The sequence below is a fragment of the Fringilla coelebs genome, assembly GCF_963513975.1.
Source record: "Fringilla coelebs genome assembly, chromosome: Z".
Classification (NCBI taxonomy): Eukaryota; Metazoa; Chordata; class Aves; order Passeriformes; family Fringillidae; genus Fringilla; species Fringilla coelebs.
The window spans coordinates 42,518,362-42,536,879 of record NC_140031.1 but is presented as its reverse complement, the minus strand read 5'-3'; the positions used below and the strand labels follow the sequence as shown (position 1 = coordinate 42,536,879).

General features: G+C 39.1%; 1 protein-coding gene across 1 annotated transcript in view; it reads left to right on the top strand.

The window, feature by feature from the left end:
* The first annotated feature begins 255 nt into the window (after positions 1-255).
* Positions 256-18,518, top strand: part of SPTLC1 (serine palmitoyltransferase long chain base subunit 1) — a 35,629-nt gene continuing 17,366 nt past the window's right edge. The window contains exons 1-5 of the mRNA XM_084224559.1: positions 256-335; positions 1,979-2,086; positions 11,375-11,469; positions 16,168-16,261; positions 16,716-16,788. Coding sequence (XP_084080685.1) covers positions 267-335; positions 1,979-2,086; positions 11,375-11,469; positions 16,168-16,261; positions 16,716-16,788 — 439 coding nt within the window. The 5' untranslated portion in view covers positions 256-266. The remainder of the gene's footprint in view (positions 336-1,978; positions 2,087-11,374; positions 11,470-16,167; positions 16,262-16,715; positions 16,789-18,518) is intronic.

Genomic DNA, 18,518 nt, shown 5'->3' with positions numbered 1-18,518 from the left:
TGGTCCCTTCCAATCTGACCGATTCTAAGAGTCAGCGATTCTCTGATCTTCCCAGTCTAGCCTCGCTCCCTGACGAAGCTCACCACAGGACACAGCAGGTCGGAGCCATGACGGCCCGGCATGCCCAGAGGAAGGCCGCACACGGACCGACAGACGCCGCCTCCCTGAAGGCAGCCGGGGCCGCGCCGCCCGCAAGGGGGCGCTCTGTGCCGCGCCGGGCCCGCCCTGGCGCGCGTGGGCGGAGAGGCGGAAGCGGCGGTGCGGCCATGGCGGCGGCGGCGGCGGGCGTGGGGCAGCAGTGGGTGCTCGTGGAGATGGTCCAGGCCTTCTACGAGGTTCGGTCGGGCAGGCGCCCCGAGTGGGGCGGCCTGAGAGTGGCTTGGGAGCGGGGAGCAGGGAGGTGTCGCCGGGAACGGCGGCGGTGGGCGGTGCTGGGTGGTGAATCGGGAGCTGGGTGCGGGTCGGTGCTGCGGGGTCGGGCTGCGCAGCCCGAATCGGGAGTACGTGTGAGTGCGCCACGGCTGTATGTTGAAAATATACACTCACGTCTTATTTCACCAGGCTTATAAAACGACATTTAGGGCGTGTAGCAGAGTATTGAGCCTTAAGGTTCACAGGATTTTACTGGGGTCAAGGTTTGTGACTTAGAAATGTTGTTTGCAAAGGAAGAAACGGCGTTTAAATGTTTGAGCTTGAGTTCCCTCCTGGAAGACATCAGCTGTGCGTGTTTGTACCCAGGCTTTGTTTCGTGGTGTTAAAAAGGATGTCCTGATGATAGGCGGTGTTTTTGTCTCCCTTCCTTTGGCAAAGGGTGGTGACTTTTAAAGAACGTATGCAAGATTTGCAGTCCAAATATAGAAGTGCGCAGCTAATGAAGCAGGTAGCACGCTCTAGTGCACTGAATCCAGGATAACTGTAGGCACTGAAAAGCACAGGCACCGTCATGGTAGTGTACTGTGTGTTGCTTAGATGTTGTGTCATACGTGTTGTGTATGTATTCTTAATATGTTTGGTAAACAGAGAAGTACTCTGCAATAGGTAACATTTGTTATTTGCAGTTTGATACGCCATAGGACTCTTTACTCGTTTTAACAGCTTGCATCCAACTTACTTTAGTTTCTGAATGGATGGTAAGTTCTGCTTGTTGGCAGGTCAGATACCACCAAAAATGTTGATGTGTGGGAGCAATTCCCCTGACTTGAACAGGGACTATGCTAGTTTGTGTGCACTTATAGTCTTTTACAAATAATAGACAGGAGCCTTTCTGAAATCACTAAACTCACTGTTAATACTAGGTGTCCAATAAGTCCACATCTACTTCAGACTAGCTGTGGTGCCAGAGCAAACTGATTTTTGTTCCCCAAGCACCCAAAGAAGACAACTTTGACTTGCATTAACTCTGATTTGCTTTGTGTATTCCCACACTTTGTGTCCACACAAGAGAGTAAAGGACACAAGGACAAAACCAGTGGAATTGACTCCGTTGTTTTATACCTGATCAAAGTGCCTGTAAAATGGACAGAAGCTGCCTATAAGAACAGAATTGTCTTTCCTTGTAAATACTGGCTGTCCTTGCTGTCAGACTGTAGGTTTCAAAAATGAAGAGTTGAAGTGGCTTTGTGTGGATGACACAGACTTTCAGGCTCTCAGGATACTTCTGCTTGTTTTGAAGGCTGCCTGTGTTCACGGGGGCTGACTGGTGCAACATGTATGACTTAATGGCTTTACTCTTGGTATTCAAATTATGTGTATGAACAACAGAATAAATCCATTCAAACTTAAGTTAATAGCTACAAGTAATAGTTGAAAAACATTCCACTTTCGTATAGTTAAAATTTTTACTGATTTAGAAATATATCAGCTGATGATCAGCTTTGGGTTTTTTCTGGGTGTGCTAGTAGGGACAAAATGGTTGTGTTGTGTCACACAGCTTCAAATAGAACTCTCTCTAGACTAATTTTTGTACTTTTGTTTTCAGGCTCCAGCTTACCATCTCATTTTAGAAGGAATTCTAATACTATGGATAATCAGACTTCTTTTCTCCAAGACATATAAGCTTCAAGAGCGATCTGATCTAACACTTAAGGTATGATGAAAAAATATTTCTCTTTAGAGAAACAGTTTATAGCAATTGATGTATTGGATGTTGAACCTCTGCTGCATTATAAATGGTCCTGTTTTTTTTCTTTAACTTCCAGGGGTAAGCTTACTTTGGACTCCAGAACTGCTTGTTGCTTAAACATGTCAGTTTGTGCTTTTAAAGTTGCACTGTGTTTGAGAGTCTGAGAAATAGAAAAACTGATATGACAATGACTGTTAAGCTATGAAAAGCTGTCATTAGCTCTACTCAATGGAGGGCTTTATTTTAAAAATGAAAGAGCTATGTTAAAAACGCCCACCAAGTAAAATGAGCTGTAAGATTGTAGATGGTAGGAAAATGCTCAAGCTATATATGTGGTGCCTATGAGCAATAACTCCAAGAGTTTACAATGGGTTCCACAAAAATTGTAGTTTAGCAACAGTTTTCTTCTTTTGCAATGTCATCCCAAGAAAATAAAAAAGCCATACTGGTGAAGACTAGACTTTCTTCCTGACTTCTGGCTGTAGACTATCACAAATGAATAAAGTTTGTTTTGAAGATGTCCCTGGACTAGTTTCAGAGTACTGATATCCCTTATAAATACGATAAAATACTGAAATTTCTTCATGGTCCTAAGAAAGTTTGTGAAAGAGATTTATGGGTATTTGTAATGGGTATATGTAATTCCCTTCCATGTCATGTATTTGCATGCTTTTTGATCTTATTCTCACTAATGATGCACATTAAGGATTTGTGCTTAGTGTAATTCATCAATGGACAGGATGCAAAGACTGCAGGCACAAGTCTATAATTGTGAGCAAAACTGCAGGCAGTGTCCTCATTTGGGGAGCACTTATTAAACGAGCCTAAAGTGTTCTAGAGAGCACTTCAGCAGGTATTTGAGACAGCTGGCATGGCTTCACCAAGGGCAAGTCCTGCCTGACCAACCTAGCCTTCTGTGATGGAGTGACTCCATTGGTGGACAAGGGAAGGGCTACAGGTGTCATTTACCTGGACTTGTGTAAAGCTTTTGACTTGGTCCCCCTCAACATCCTTCTCTCTAAATTAGAGAAAAATGGATGTGATGGTAGGTAGATAAGAAAGCAGTTGAACCATCTCACCCAAAGGGTAGCGGCCATTGTCTCTGACTCCAAGTAGACGGGTGGTGTCTCTCAGGAATCTGTACTGACATCACTGTTATTTAATATCTCAATTAATATCTTAATTTAATATCGTAATTAATGGCTTAGATGATGGGATCTAGTGCATCCTCAGCAAATTTGCACGTGACACCAAACTGAGTGCTGTGGCTGACACACTTGAGGGAACAAGGCAAAGAAGTGAGTCCATGGGAGTCTCATGAGGTTTAACAAGGCAATGTGTGAGGTGCTGCACCTGGGTCAGAGCGACCTCTGGTATCAGCACAGGCTGGGGGATGAACAGATGGAGAGTAGGGGAGAAGGACTTGGGGGTGCTGGTGGGTGAGAGGCTGGACATGACCCAGCCATGGGCACTGCCAGCCCTGAAAGCCAAACGTGTCCTGGGCTGCATCCAGAGCAGCGTGGGCAGCAGGGCCAGGGAGGGGATTCTGCTGCCCCTCTGCTCTGCTCTGGTCAGAGCCCACCTGGAACCTGCATCCAGCTCTGGGGTCCAGCACAGGGAGGACATAGAACTGTTGGAGGTGGTCCAGAGAAGGCCACCAGGATGATGAGAGGGATGAAGCACCTCTATTATGAGAAAATGCTGAGAGAATTATTTGGGATTGACTAGCCTGCAAAAGAGAAGGCTTAGGGGTGACCTAAGTGCAGCCTTCCAGCACCTGAAGGGAGCCTGCAAGAAAGATGGAGGGACACTATTTATAAGAGTGTGTAGTGACAGTACCAGGGGGAATGACTTCGAAAGTGGCAGGTTTAGATTAGATACTAGGAAGGAATTCTTTGCTGTGGGCATGGTGAGGGACTGGCACAGATTGCCCAAAGAAGTGTTGGATGCCCTATCCTTGGAAGATGTTTAACGCTGAATTGCATGAGGCTCTGAGCAGCCTGGTCTAGTGGAAATTGTCCCTGCCAATGGCAAGGATATTGGAATTAGATGTCCTTTCCAACCCACACACTTCTATGACTGGAGGCAGGAAGTGAACTAAGCAGGAATTAAGAATGGCTGGTTCAGTTTTGTGCATGGAAGAGTCTGAATTGATTGTGGGATACTCAAAGTTTGCCATCTTTGATTAGAAAGCAGAGGAGGAATGAATGCAAAGGGAGCTCCAGTGTGGTACAACACTGAATGCTTATATCATCTAGGAAGACATGCTCTGCCTTAAAGCAGGCCCCGATTGTCCATCCAGAAACTAGTACAGTTCACCTACTGCATCAGGTAGTCCTCATTCCTAGAATTTTGGAGGATATGGGTTTTTTTTGGTTTTAAGAGTAATTCTCTCTGCAGTAGAAGGCAGGAAAAGGCTCTTTGCAGCTCTCGGATAATTGGTGAGCCAAAAAAGATGAAATCTGTCTTTTCCTTAAAAAGTAAGAAATTGGCTCATATATCTCTATGTGCGTCTTGGATTTTATCATGCAGTTGCAGGTCATCATCTTAATTTGTGACTGACCATTTTGTTGAAGCTGAGGAAAGTATGCAGACAAATCTCTAGTAATGCTGTGCGGGGAAGAAAATTGTTCTGTGTCTGTTTAACTGAGGGCAGTGAGCAACTGGGAGATAGCGCATGTAGCCAGTCTGCTAGAGTGGAAGAAAGGGTTTAGAAGGGCGTGAGGAAGAAAAATGTGGAAATGGCTTAGGCATAAATAACCTTAGTTTTGCATGATGACATTTATCCGTAGTATTAGTATTAAAATCACTGTCAGGACAGCTATTAACAGGTTTTCTGAAAAATAGAAGCATGCATTGTTGTGATGTTATTGTTATTGTTGTGATACTTTTGTTGAGATTTATAAAAACTTTTCAGAGGTTAAAGGGTGAAAAGGAATGTGAATACTAGCGAAAATGCAACCGGCTGTCAAGAACTACCCTGTATATAGACTAGATACATTGATTCACACTGCAGATTACAGATGCAAAAAGTTGCAGAGTGCTGTGAGCCTTATTGCAGCAAAGGGTTTGGCTGTTACAGACAACTGGCTTGTTACCTTTATCTTGATGGCAAAAAAATATAAATAGCATGGATGAAATGGTCTTTGTTCTGATCCTGTTTTCAAATTGGCTAGCCTTGAAGATGGTGCAAGTTAGAGTAGCTGAGTATCATTGAGTTAGAGTAGCTGACTGTATCATTGACCTTTGAAGATGGAAGCAGTGGTTGCTTTAGGAAGAGCTGTATTTGGAAGGGAAAGTCTTCTCTGCAGGTAGTTCACTGAAAGTATGCATAAACGCAGCAGTGTGAATAGTGTGAATACATCTACAGTTGGAGCAGTTAAGCAAACTGATACATCAGTCACAGAATGATTCTATTTCTCTTTCTACAATGTAGACAATTCTTGTGAAGAGAGCTCATGTATTTTGTGTAGGGGAATAGCTGTGAACACAGAGAGAGACATGCGTTCTCATTAAATGTCCTGAGAAATCTGCACCTAATTGGCACTAAATCTGCACTAGTCTGTGTTGTGGATTAACCCCAGTGGGCTTGAACGCTATTCAGATGCTCACAAAGCAAAGGAAGAATAAAAGCAAGAAAACTTGTGAGTGAATGTAGAATTATTTAATAAACAAAGTGTAAGAAGACAGAAAACAAGACAAGTAATATTGCACTCACCGCCGCCAGTGGATGGACCAATATCAGACAGTTCCCAAACAAAAGGTGACTAAATTACTTGAAACCCCTCTTCTCCTTTTTATTGCTGTGTGGCATCATACAATATGAAATCTATTTCTTGTTAGTACAAGCCTGATTTTTGTCCTTTCCCAGTCTCTTGGGCAGGCACCACTCTTATTCACTGTGGGAACAGAGTGTGAACTGTGCAAAGGCTTTTCAGCAAGAGATACAACTTTAGCATTTTACCAACATTGTTTTGGCCACTGTGTAAGCTGCTGTGAAGGAAATTCCCACCATCACAGCCAGACCCAGTACAGTCTGCTTCATATAATACGGGATCCCATACAGCCAGACTTCTGTATGTGTTCATGTTCAGCCAGACTTCTGTGCGTGTTCGTGTACATGTAGAAACATGCCAGCTGTTCAGTGAGGAGACTGCTAGTGGTTTGCTTTCTGTCTTGTTCTAGTTTGAGTCATGCTGTAGTCTTTACCACACCAGAAAGAAACACTAGCTTACTCAGGTGCAGCCACTGGAGACAGGCCTTCTCAGGTGGTAGAGCACACACTGCCTTTGTGCCAGCCACTCATGTAATGATACCAGAAGTTTCTTTGTGAATTATTGTTGGGAATGCTGCCAGAGCAGAGATGGCTCCATATAATAAATATTAACAAAGAATACAATTACTGCACAGCCATCTTAGTGATCTGTTAGGACAAGTCAGTCCTGGGGAACAAGAAGGAAATTATATATTGTGCAACCTAGTGCACTTAGGAGTCATGCTTCTAAAAGCCTGTAGAACTCCACCCTGAATTCTAGGTTCAGTTGTGTGTAGCAAATGTGTAGCAAGAGTACTGTGAAATCACGGTGCAGAAATCACCATTCAACTGGCTGACTCTCATGCTTTGGCAATAGTGTTTGTAAGTATTCCTACTGCTTCTTTTAGAAAATAGCATCTCCCAGATCTTTAACTAAAAGGTGGAGTACTTCTTTGATACTGTAAGTTCCTGATAGCTCAGTGTTTTAAGAAACATAAATAAGTGTGTGGCCATACAGGGTGCTAGAATAGATTCTTATGGGCTTTCACACAATGTAAAATGTGTGGAAAATGATGAAGTGACAATGAGGACTGGAGTGGGCTGTAGAAGTTTGTATGGCAACATTTAGCTATGTGCGGAAGGAAGGTGCCCTGCAGGTCTATCTGTCTTTTACATTGCAGTAAATGGTATGATACTGAGCTTTTCTCTCAAAATCTGTGAAGTACTAAGAGTCACATCTTGCCATGTGCAAATGGGAGGAATAGTTTTTTTCTTTGGTTTTAGAATTTCCACTAAATTGCTGTAGTAGTGTGGGATGGGATGCATTTTATTTTAGCGATACTAGTGAGGAAGCTGGAAAATTCCTATTGGAGACAAATGTTTAATGTATGGCTGAGAAATAAATTGACCTTGAGAACTCCTTTGCAGGAACAGCATAGACTAATCAGATGCTGTTCTGTAGGGAATAGCAGAGGTAGTCTGCTCTTGTTAAGATTTTCAGTAATTCTGAGCCAAGACTCCTTAGGTAGGTACAATTTCTCTTATGTGTGGCATACATACATACTTTGAAAGAAATTAATTTCTAATTGGCATGCCCATTATTTGCGTCAGTTACATGAGTCTAGAAGTACTGTTAAATTAAAGACGTATATGAGGACCAGTAAATAAAAAGTTTTATTAATCTTTTGATATTAATGTAGAATATATATGTATGACATCGTTTCAGAACACTAGTGCTAGCTAAGAACTGTTTTCATGAACAGAATTGCTACCTTTTCTTAAGAACCTGGGTAAATAAGGCAACTTTTTTAATCATTTGGGTTGAATGTGTTTACACCCAAATAATTTCCTTACCCAAGGTATATGGCAATTAAAAAGTAAAATCCACAATAGGATGCAATCACCCAAAACCATTGTATACATTGTATATGTATGTGTGGATATCTGTGTGTATTTAGATAAACAGATTTTAGATGTTTTTATGTATAACTGTGCACAAATGAATTCAAGATTCTACTACATGTAGGGTTAGGCTTCAGAGAGCCAGAAAGTTCAGAGTCCAAGGGATACTGGGGCTGGAAAAGTCATGCCTAGGAGATCACAGCAAGGTACCAACATTGCTGCCTCCACACCTGTCTAATATGGGACATCCATGGAGGTGAGGACTTCAGCCTCTGCACCAAGCTTCCATTATGGTTAGGGTTCAGAGAGCCAGAAAACCTAAAGCTAAATGTACAAAAAGGTATGTATATTGTAATTTATGAAATATAGTTATAAACATTTTACAGATTATATTTTCATGTTTATTATGTATTAGCCATAAAATAAAATATATACATTTCATAATGTTATGTATATTTTACTTATTGCTTATATAAATAAAAAGTCGTTATTAAAGGGCAAGAGGAAAAGCTGAGGGATGAGTTCACATACACTGCAGTCCAAGAAAGTGGAAACTGAAAGTTTTGAGTTCATTCTCTTCATCAGGTGAATATTTTCAGTGCAGCAAACTAAGGAGATATATGCAAATCAAGTACATATTGAGGATGTTGCAATGTGAATGAAAAAGACGGTTTCTCTGTATGTTTGAAAATTAACTGGTTTTTTTTATATTTGTGTGAAATTTTATCGGTTTAGGAGGTAAAAGATAAAAGTACTCTGATGTTGGGTTACTGCATGACAGTCTGCTTCTGCCCTGTCTTTTTGTTGAGAGGAAGATGGTCATGTTTACCCTGAACACTCAGAAGGGCAGGCCAGTGTACTGAGGTATTTGGTGAATGGAAGGAGGTGTTGGAACCCAGGAAATTCCTCTGACTGCCCTGGAGACTCGAGACCCTGACAGGGGGCTTGGAGACCTTGGCACAGAGCCCAAGACACCTGTGACTTTGATTTTGACCCATGGAGCAAATTACTATCTTTATATGAAGAATTACAAGTCAAGAGAGTTTAAGTAGAATAATAGTTTGTCATGGGGTGAAAAATAGATTTTTGGGGTTTTTAGAATGGGGGTTCAGGAGGCAAGATGGAGGAATCTGGGCGTGTCCAGTCTTTCTTCTTCTACTTGGCCTCCATCTTCTGCTGTGATGGTGGCACTTTTAGGTTGGTTTAGAGCAGAAACTCACTGTCTAACATAGGTAATGGGTATTGGGAAGTTATGGTGAATAATGTGCACGTAGTTTTTAGTGTAAAAAGATAACATTCCCCCAAGGGCGGCCAGTGTGCCTCAACCCGACCTGCCAAACAGACCTCAGCAGGTCAGAAAAAGGATGTTATAGATAAGAAACAATAAACAACCTTGAGACCAAGAACTGAAGAGCTCTGACTCCGTCTTCGACAGCGGGCTGGGAAAAGAGACTTTCTAATGTATCTCAGGGTCACTCTGACCAGCAGAAGACCCGAGAAGGAGGAAAGGGTTTGCAGTGTCTAGTCTGCAGTGGTGGGTGGCTGGTTTAGATTGAGATTGGTGCTTATTTTAATCATCAGTGTCTCCAGTCGCCTCCTCTGCTAAGAGCTTATGGAAACAGACGACATGAGATGTGAGTTTGCAAATGTTTGTCTGTGTCCATGAAAAAGCACAATGCTGTGTAATAGATGAGGAGAATGAATGTGAGCTAGAATTAATGAAATGGTGTTGTTTGAAAGACAATTACTCCTGTATATTCTAAGAGAATATACAGGAGAAGAGAAAAATTAGGATGTTGCCCTGTCTCATCTGTGGCTTGTAACCTATGCTGTTCAGTTTGTGTGCAGCAAAGATTTTAATTAAAGGGAAGAGTAGAAACTTCTTAGAAATGAATGTGGGGTGGGGATAGGAATACTAATTAGGAATTGCTTGTTATCTTTATGTTCATAGATCTTAACTGCAATTGGGATGTGCTAGTTTACTGTAGTTACAGTGTCCATCTATACATAATTTTTTTCTTTCTGCTTAACTCCCTGACAAAAGTATTCTAATTGAGTTTGTGTCCTCAGTAGCTAAGCTGTTTGATGATATTTTGCACACTTAGCTCAAAAAATTGACTTTAATGAAAAAGCTAAGTACATGCTTACACACTTTTAATTTTTGAATAAAATGAATTTTATGTTGCTTGCTCTGCCGTAAAGCTGTTAAAATGTTTTGTATTCAGGTCCCAAACAGAAGAAATACTATGTAGTCCTGAAGGACCTGAAGTCTTTCCCTCTAAGGCATTTGATGTCAAATAAAGCTTTTCTTATTTATTCTTCCATAACTGACAGGCTGCACCCACTTTTCACCTGATTTATTCTGCTGCCTAATAAAAACAAAACCCAATAAACAAAAACCAAAATGAAGCACTACACCAACCAGCAGCCCTGTGCTCCAAAATGAAAGCAAAACTCTTGATTCTAGATACACTATACATTAGGGATTTGGGGCCTTTCAACAACTACTGCAGGAGCAGAGTGAAGGTTGCATGAGCATATGTCCTGCTTTATGATTGTCAGGGGTCTTTTTTGGACTCTTTTGGAAAGGTAAAAGACACTACTAGGCAACTGCAACACAGGATGTATTTTCCCAATAGCATCAGCCAGTCTAGGTTGGGACTGGGACTCTTGTGGGTTCTAGTTTAGATATATATCCCATCCTGCTTTTGCCGACTTAGTTTTCATCTGGACCTGAATGAGGCTTTTGTCTGTTTTTTGTTTTTTTTTGACTGCTTCTGCTAGCACAAGAAGCAGGAATGTTTGGGTGGGAGAGGACTGCACAGTAGCAGTTGCTGGCTTGCAGTGTCGTGGATCAGCACCATTAGTGTAAAATTATGTGTTTGATTTTTTCTTTTCCACCCAGATGGTAATATGGTATAGAGATGCCCACTAATGTTGGGAGGATGGAATTTTCTTTCTTAGGCTATGGTTGTGGTTCCACTCTAAGATTAACCTGAATTTAGGTGCTACTTTGAAAATTAATGTGACGTCAGTATTCCTCCATGGTCAGGTGCAGAATATGTGGTTTAGTAGTTGTTGTTACCTTTTCTTGAGACTTTTACAGTTTTTCTCCAGTGTATCCTTCTCACATATTTGTTACTTTGTTATTTTCATGCTGGTGTTCTTGAAACAGCGCTGTTGAAGACTTCAGAATGTAAATAGAGGCAATCTATATAAATTTTTATGTAACTGATATTCAGTTGCATAAACTGTGGAGGAGAATTCTCATATTTAACATGTTGAATGAAACAGTATTGATTAAAATTTGGCAGGGACGTCATGTTAGTATCTCATCTCTTGATTATAGTGAAAGATCTTTACTACACAGACACATCTGGTCTGTGTTTCTTTATATCTTATTCCCATTCTATTTTCATAATTGCGAGCCTCGCATTTAAAGATCCTGACATAATACCAATTTTAAGTGTCTCAGAAAGGTGACATGTACTAGTATACATGTTTTTTAATACAATTGTTATCAACTGTTTATTAATGCATAATGTATTTTCTAGAGGAATTCCCTTCTTAAACAGTATTTCTTTTCTCCTGATCAGGAAAAAGAAGAGTTGATTGAAGAATGGCAGCCAGAGCCCCTTGTACCTCCTGTGCCAAAAGATCACCCAGCTCTCAATTACAACATTGTTTCAGGGTAAATGTAACCAAAATAGATTCTGTTTACTTATTCAACTCAAATGCTTGATATCCATATTCAGCAGCATATTGCTCATTAAGTATTTCCATGTCCTTAAAACCTTTAATGAATGAGTTGCACTTGGAGAGAGCAGGACTGAATTTGCCTCTGAAGAGGTCTTGGTTTTGTTACATTATCAAGAGTATGTTACTAAGAAAATCTTTCTTACTTTAAATGTGGTCTTTGGTTTGTTGGTTGGTTTTTTTTTTTCCCCCCACATTGGGGGTGGGAGAAGGAAGGTTGTATCTTTGGTTTAATTGTGGTTCTCTATTGTTTGGTAATAATTTGTTTCATATTTCCTGAAAACATAGACTTAGACCTCCAAAAGTGGCTGCTATCTTCTTACATCATCACTAATCATTTTAAAAGAAGCTTTGTGTGTAGCCACTTTTCTGTGGTTTAACCCCAGCCAACAGCCAAACCCCATGGCAGCCACTCACTCCCCTATCAGTGGGACTGGGTAGAGAATTTGAAGGGTCATGGGTTGAGGTGAAGACTTTTATAGGGAAAGCAAAAGCCATGCAAACCAGCAAAGCTAAGCTAGGAATTCATTCAGGGCTTCCCATGGGCAGGCAGGTGTTCAACCATCTCCAGGACAGCAGGGCCCCATCACATATAGCAGTTACTTGGGAACACAAATTACATCACTCTAAATGTGTCCTCCTTCCTCCTTTCCCCCATTTTATATACTGAGCATGTCATGTGGATGGACCCTTTGGTCAGTTTGGGTCACCTGTCCTGTCTGTGTCTCCTCCCAAACTCCCATACACCTCTAACTTCCATGGCAGTATGAAAAGAGCCTTTATAATAGGCCTTGGCTCTGTGTAAGCCCTGCTCAGCAATAACAAAGTAATCTCTATAATATCAACCCTGCGTTCAGCACAAATCCAAAACACAGCCCCATACCAGCAGTCATTGTCAAGAAAATTGACTCTACCCCAAGCCCAGCACACACTTCATAAAAAGCTGTTTTTCTTTGGACAATCAGAATTGGAAAGGCTGTATGGTAAAGCTATTTTGTGAGGAAATTTATGGCTCAGTGTTGCTTTCTCATGTTACAAGGCTCTTAAAATGTCTGATGACTTTAAGCAAGTCACACTATTTCAGAAATTGCTTTGAAGCTTCTTTCCACAATCTTCAGATTTGCAGGTCACTAGCTTTTACTTTGTAAGCATTCGTAATATCCTTCTATTGACACTAATGATCTGAAATAATTTAGTGTCATAGTGAGGTCCATTTTGATGTTCCACTACCGCAGATAAGTGCCATGTAAAAGTGATGTTTGTTTTAATTAACTGTGATGTGAACAATTCTTCTGTTATTCTCCAGAATTTCGAAACAAGCTGTACGGTAGAGTTAAAGGAAGTGGTGACTGTTTAAAAAAATAGAACAAATACATCTTTTAGAGTGATTCAGAAAATGTTTAAATTATTAGAACTTTCTAGTGCTTATAGCTAGGACAGAATGTTAATGTGTTGTGGCTATTAAACTGAACAGTGGCTGTGGGGAAAACTTGACATTTGTCTTGTAATATTTAAGCTGCCAACTGATTTCTTCCCCACAAGTTGCTCAACAGCTGTTGACTGTAACTTTGACTGTAAACTTAAAAAACGTTTCAGAGTTGATACAGGAAGAAAAATATCTGCATCCTGATTTCAGCTCAAGAGCATTTCCCCGTTTTAACCAGTATCCTAGGGAGACCCTATCTATTGAGGTAGTCTTATTTCAGTTATTTTCCTGTCTTAATGTCTATCATAATTGGTGATTTACAAAAATCCTAATCATAAATCTGTTTATATTTGAAGGAACCTTTAAAGGTTATCTCATTTCTACTGTTGCCGTTTGGACACCTTCCACTAGACCAGGTTGCTCCAAGCCCCAGCCTGCCTGGTCTTGAACCCTTTCAGGGATGGAGCATCCACAGTTTCTCTGGGCAGCCTGTTCTAGTGCCTCACAACTCTCATTTAGCTTTATAATACTGTGTGTTTACAGTAGTATGTGGGGATTATAAAAGCTCATAACCACTACAGAAAAATCCAAGTATTTCAGTAAAAAATTTGACTTGCTCTGTGTGTGAAGCAGATTTTCTCCTACCTCAGGAAGCTGTGCATTTTGTACCCTGCGTTCATAGTCTCCTTTCTGCATAGTCAGGTAATGTTGCCAGATGAAGAGGAAATCCAAAACCTCAGACATGTCCTAATCAAAAAAGTCATCCATCTTGAACCAATGCTGAAGAAGGTACCCACAACTGCTTTCAGCAGAAATTAGTTACTGCTTTTGGTAGCCTTTCTGAGAACTAATCTATGCAAAATAGCTTAGTTGTATGAGATCTCACTCAGGAAATGTTAATCTCTTTCGTAGAACAATACATCTGAAAAATTTTCATGCTAATTCTTCTTCTGCTTTAAAGTAGAAGTCACATCATCGGTACCTTCTTAACTTTGTTTTCTTCTGCGACTGATTTTTTCAATACATGAAACACTTAAGTAGAGGCCCAAGAACAGTGGGCATGCTCTCAGTCCTTAAAAGACAATTTCTGAAGGATTTGCTTGCTTGTTCTTTGAATATAGCTTGAAATGATATTTTAATTTACTGTTTAAGCTGGATCATTCATATCTCATAACTGTTGTTCTTAACTATGACACCTAATGAGCTCTTACACTAGGGAAAGGGAGATACATGAAAAGATAAAAAAATTAAATGGTTCAGGGTTTTCCTTTTCCAAAGACTTACTCTTTTGTAAGGCAGGGTTTATGATGTGGTCAATATCACATACATTATTATATATTATATAATATGTGTGATTATATATTATATAATATAGAATATATTATAATATAATATATTATTATATCTTATATATTATAGAAATTATTCCCTGAAATACCCATTTCCATTTATGTTTTTGTTATTGTTTCTTTAGAAGTTGGGGTAAAATTCTGATAGCAAAGGGTGGCCAAGTTTTCATGAGGGCTACAGCTTTATAGTGGTCAAGTTATTGGGGAACATTGGTGTGTTTTCTAGGTTTGAGAAATAGAGCTGTGAGGGAAATTGTTGTAAATTTACCAGATTTGATAGTGTGCTGGGAATATACTGAATCTCATGTTAGTGACAAAATGTATATATATGTAGAGGTCTGTGAAATTAAGTAATTATTTCACTTATTAGGGCATCCAGACTTTGGTACAGCTCATTGATGATGTAGACAGAGGGACAGATCCAGGTATATTTTTAGTGGCAGTCAGTTCCCCAAGACAGTTTGCTGCACATTTGTATAGTGCTACTACTGTGCAGAAGATGCACCGCTGTAATGCAGGACAGCTCCTTTGCAGGACAGGTTCAGCATTCAAAAGATGAGCATGCAAAAGATGAGCTGTGTTAGTAGAAGGCTTTGCAAAGCTGTTTAGTAAACTTTTGCAATTGTTTAATTGAAGCAACATGTGCTGAGTTTTTTCAAGTGAACAGATATAACACAAAATCATGGAATTTTTTAAGCTAAGTTCAGGCAGTTCATAGTTTTTCTTAACTTGCTGTGAATAGCTTGGACTTTAAAGTTATTTGCTCTGCAAACCTAATGTACCCATTGAAATTTTGTCAGCCACCAGATTTGGAACAGCTGTGCACAGGCATTTGACATTTGAGCAGCCCTGTTTAATTTTGATAAAGAAAATTTCCCAGTGCTAGTTTTCCACATGGGAAAAGCTTGTGGAAATTGCTGTGTCTGAGGAATAGCATAGAATGTCATCTGTAATATTTGACAGCAGATATAGAAGTGGGCAGACATAGGGTTTTGTTTTTCGCTTAGATTTGAGACTTCTTAACACTCCAAGTGATTAATGAAAATTTTTGAACTTACTGTATTGATGTGTATAGTTGCCAAAACAGGTTTGCTTATGGAACGCAGTATACAGATATGATACTTGTATTTAAAGGGATAATATTTTACTTATTCCAATTTTTTTGTTTGTTTGTTTTTGTTTACTGAAATCACAATTTTTTTAGGGCAGAGAATTTTTGCCCTTTGCTTCATGTATATTAATACTCTTGTTCATTTGCTAGTAGTGTGTGTTTTCAGACTTTCTCTGTTTCCTGATTACACAAATTACTCAGACTATTACAGATCAAACTGAATTGGAAACTTGAGATGATAGCTAATACAATAGTTTAATCTGCTTACCGCCACTACCTATATTTCACTAGCTATATCAGTAGAAGATAGGTATTCTGGGGTTGCTTTATGACAAAAGCATTGCTTTAGAATTCATTTTTCATTTGGAAGTAAGAGCAATGAGGTATCCTTTTCGTCTTTAGTACTTCTTGAAAATAGATACCACTTTGCTTTTAGAAGACAAGTTTATGTATCTCTTCAGGGGTCGTCTTTCTATGAATTGAGTTTTCAACAAGGAATCATTAAATATCTCAATAAACTATTTACAGTTTCTGTATTAAATTACAGGAATATAGGTTTTGTTGAGTATATCTGTGTCTTGACATTGAACTTAAATACTGTTTGGCAGCTGCAACAGAAGTAGTAGAAAGAGGGTATCTTGAAAAACTTGTGTGCCTTCTATTGTTGAAAAAAAGAACTCCTGTATTAACTGTTTATGAAAATGACAACTCTTTATTCCTAACAATAGGTCTGTAATTTTTTTTCAGTCCTCCCACCCATATAATCACTGTTAATGGCAAGGAATGTATAAACTTTGCATCATTTAACTTCCTTGGACTTTTGAATAATGAAAAAGTTAAGGTGAGTTCTTCCAGTTATTCTATTTGTGTGACTATTATTCTTTTACTTTGTATATTATCTCTGGATAAAGAATACTGAAAGCTTGAACTTCATCAATAACATACTGCTAAAGCAGGAAGTAAGATTATAAATCTCATAATGTTGTGCTAGTCAAATTTTGTTTTTACTGAAGTTTAATCCAGTGTACTTACTGCACACCTAGTTGATTATCAAGTTAGATTAGTATTTAATGTCCTTAAATATTAGAATAAAATGAGTGGTGGTTAAACAGTTGTCTAAAGTAGTTTTGAGGTGAAATTAGTTATAGAATTCAGTACATTATTATACTTCCTGTGAAGCAGGTCATCTTATATGATAATAAAAGTCATCTGTGTACATTGGTGTAAAATTTTCAGTGTGAAATGTATAGGAAAACTAATGTAGAAATATTTAATGTAATTCTTTCCTATTAAAGAATGCAGCCCAGGCTTCTCTGAAGAAATACGGTGTTGGCACTTGTGGACCCAGAGGATTCTATGGCACTTTTGGTGAGTAACTTTCTTTGATCTGCCTTTAAAGATGTTCAGACTAGTTTGCTAAGCCAGCCAAAATTGTCCAATATATAAGCAAAAAGTTATTTCTGTTTCTCTGAAGAACAATTATCCTCTAACACACACTTTACTGTAGTTGTTGAGGATTGGCAGTGTTTATTCTCTCTGGCTTTGTTTCTTATTATTTTATCTCTTTTCTTACTCTTTCTAATGCTGGTCTTCGAAAAGAATTGCAAGGTTTATAATCTGTTCTAGTTCTGGTAACCATAGTAGAAAGAGAAAGTAAACCTATTAGAATGTAATAATTCACGGTGACTGGGAGTGTAAATCTAAGTGTGAATTAAAGTTTCTACGGACACCACAAGGGGGCAGTCTGATTTCTGTGATAACTAATGTGACCACTTCTGTCCCTACTAATGCTGTAGCCAGGATGAAGTTTTCCACTACTGATAACTTTAATGTTGTAATTGAGATATTTTATTACCAGCACAGGTGTTAATAAGGAAAGGGTTTTTTTTCATTCTTTTTAAGAAGTAGTAAGTTCTTAAATATTGGGTTCTGGACATAGTTCTTCACAGGCATTTATATTTGGAAATATTGTATGTAAACCAAAGAGTTATACATTATTTGCTGCACAGTTACAGGCTAAAACCATCAATGCATTTTGTGAACTTTCCAGTCTCTCCCCAGAGATGATGGAATTCAGAGGGGGTCTATACTCAAATTATTTCATGTAGTGAGCTTCCTGTAGCCTTGATTTGAATTCAAGACAAGCTTGGGCTTTTCTTGGTTAGTTCCATAAGTGATCAACTAATTGCTATACCTAATTTGATTTGATATAAGCCTGTCTATCAGAACAGGGTTAAATTTTCATCTCAATCTAAAAATTAGTTCATTAGCTTAGAACCATAATTTGTTTCTAATTAATGTACTGGTGGCCCACTGATTATTACAGAGAGAGCTTATAGGAAACTAGATTCCCTCAATGATCAGCAGTGGTCTGTTAGAATTCATATAGGCTTTTTCCCTCCCTCCAAAACAGTGAAGTGCTCAAAAAACCTTGTGGAATAATAATCACCTTTTGAATGCAAGCTAATTTTAAATTTTATGAAGTCTTTTACTTGGTTTGTTTCTAGTAATTGTTTGAAACAGACAGGTGAAATTTGATTTTTTTTTTTCTGGTAAATGAGAGATTCTTCAGGTTGTTTCCTGCCTTCTTTGGAGGGCTAATCCTAAGATATAAACTATAGCTTTTGCTATTCATTGGCTCCTGAATTTTTTCAGTAAGCGCTCCATTTCACAAAGCAAGGAATCTAATCTATGGCATTGCTACTTGACATCAGTAGAGAAGAAGTGATATTATACTCTCCCATTTGAGGTATCATCTTTTACACATAAAATAATGGAGGCTTCATTTTGAATGGTACACTGACTCTTGCTGTGCTTGTTGAATCTGAAATTTTCTTCCTGTTTTTTCACCTAACTTTAAACATTGGAGTATGGCAGGATTATGAGTCTATGAGAAGAAACACTTTTTGCATCATTGTGTGCCTTAAACATTTAATACAATTCTTCATGTACTGGGACTTTGGTAAATGGGTCGTGTGCAAGACTGTACAGTTTCCTCTTACATTCCTATGTGGAATTTAAGTGATGGTTGTTTGTTGTTATTGCTCAGATTTACCCCCATTAGGAGCTGATATTTCTTATCAATATTAGAAATCTCT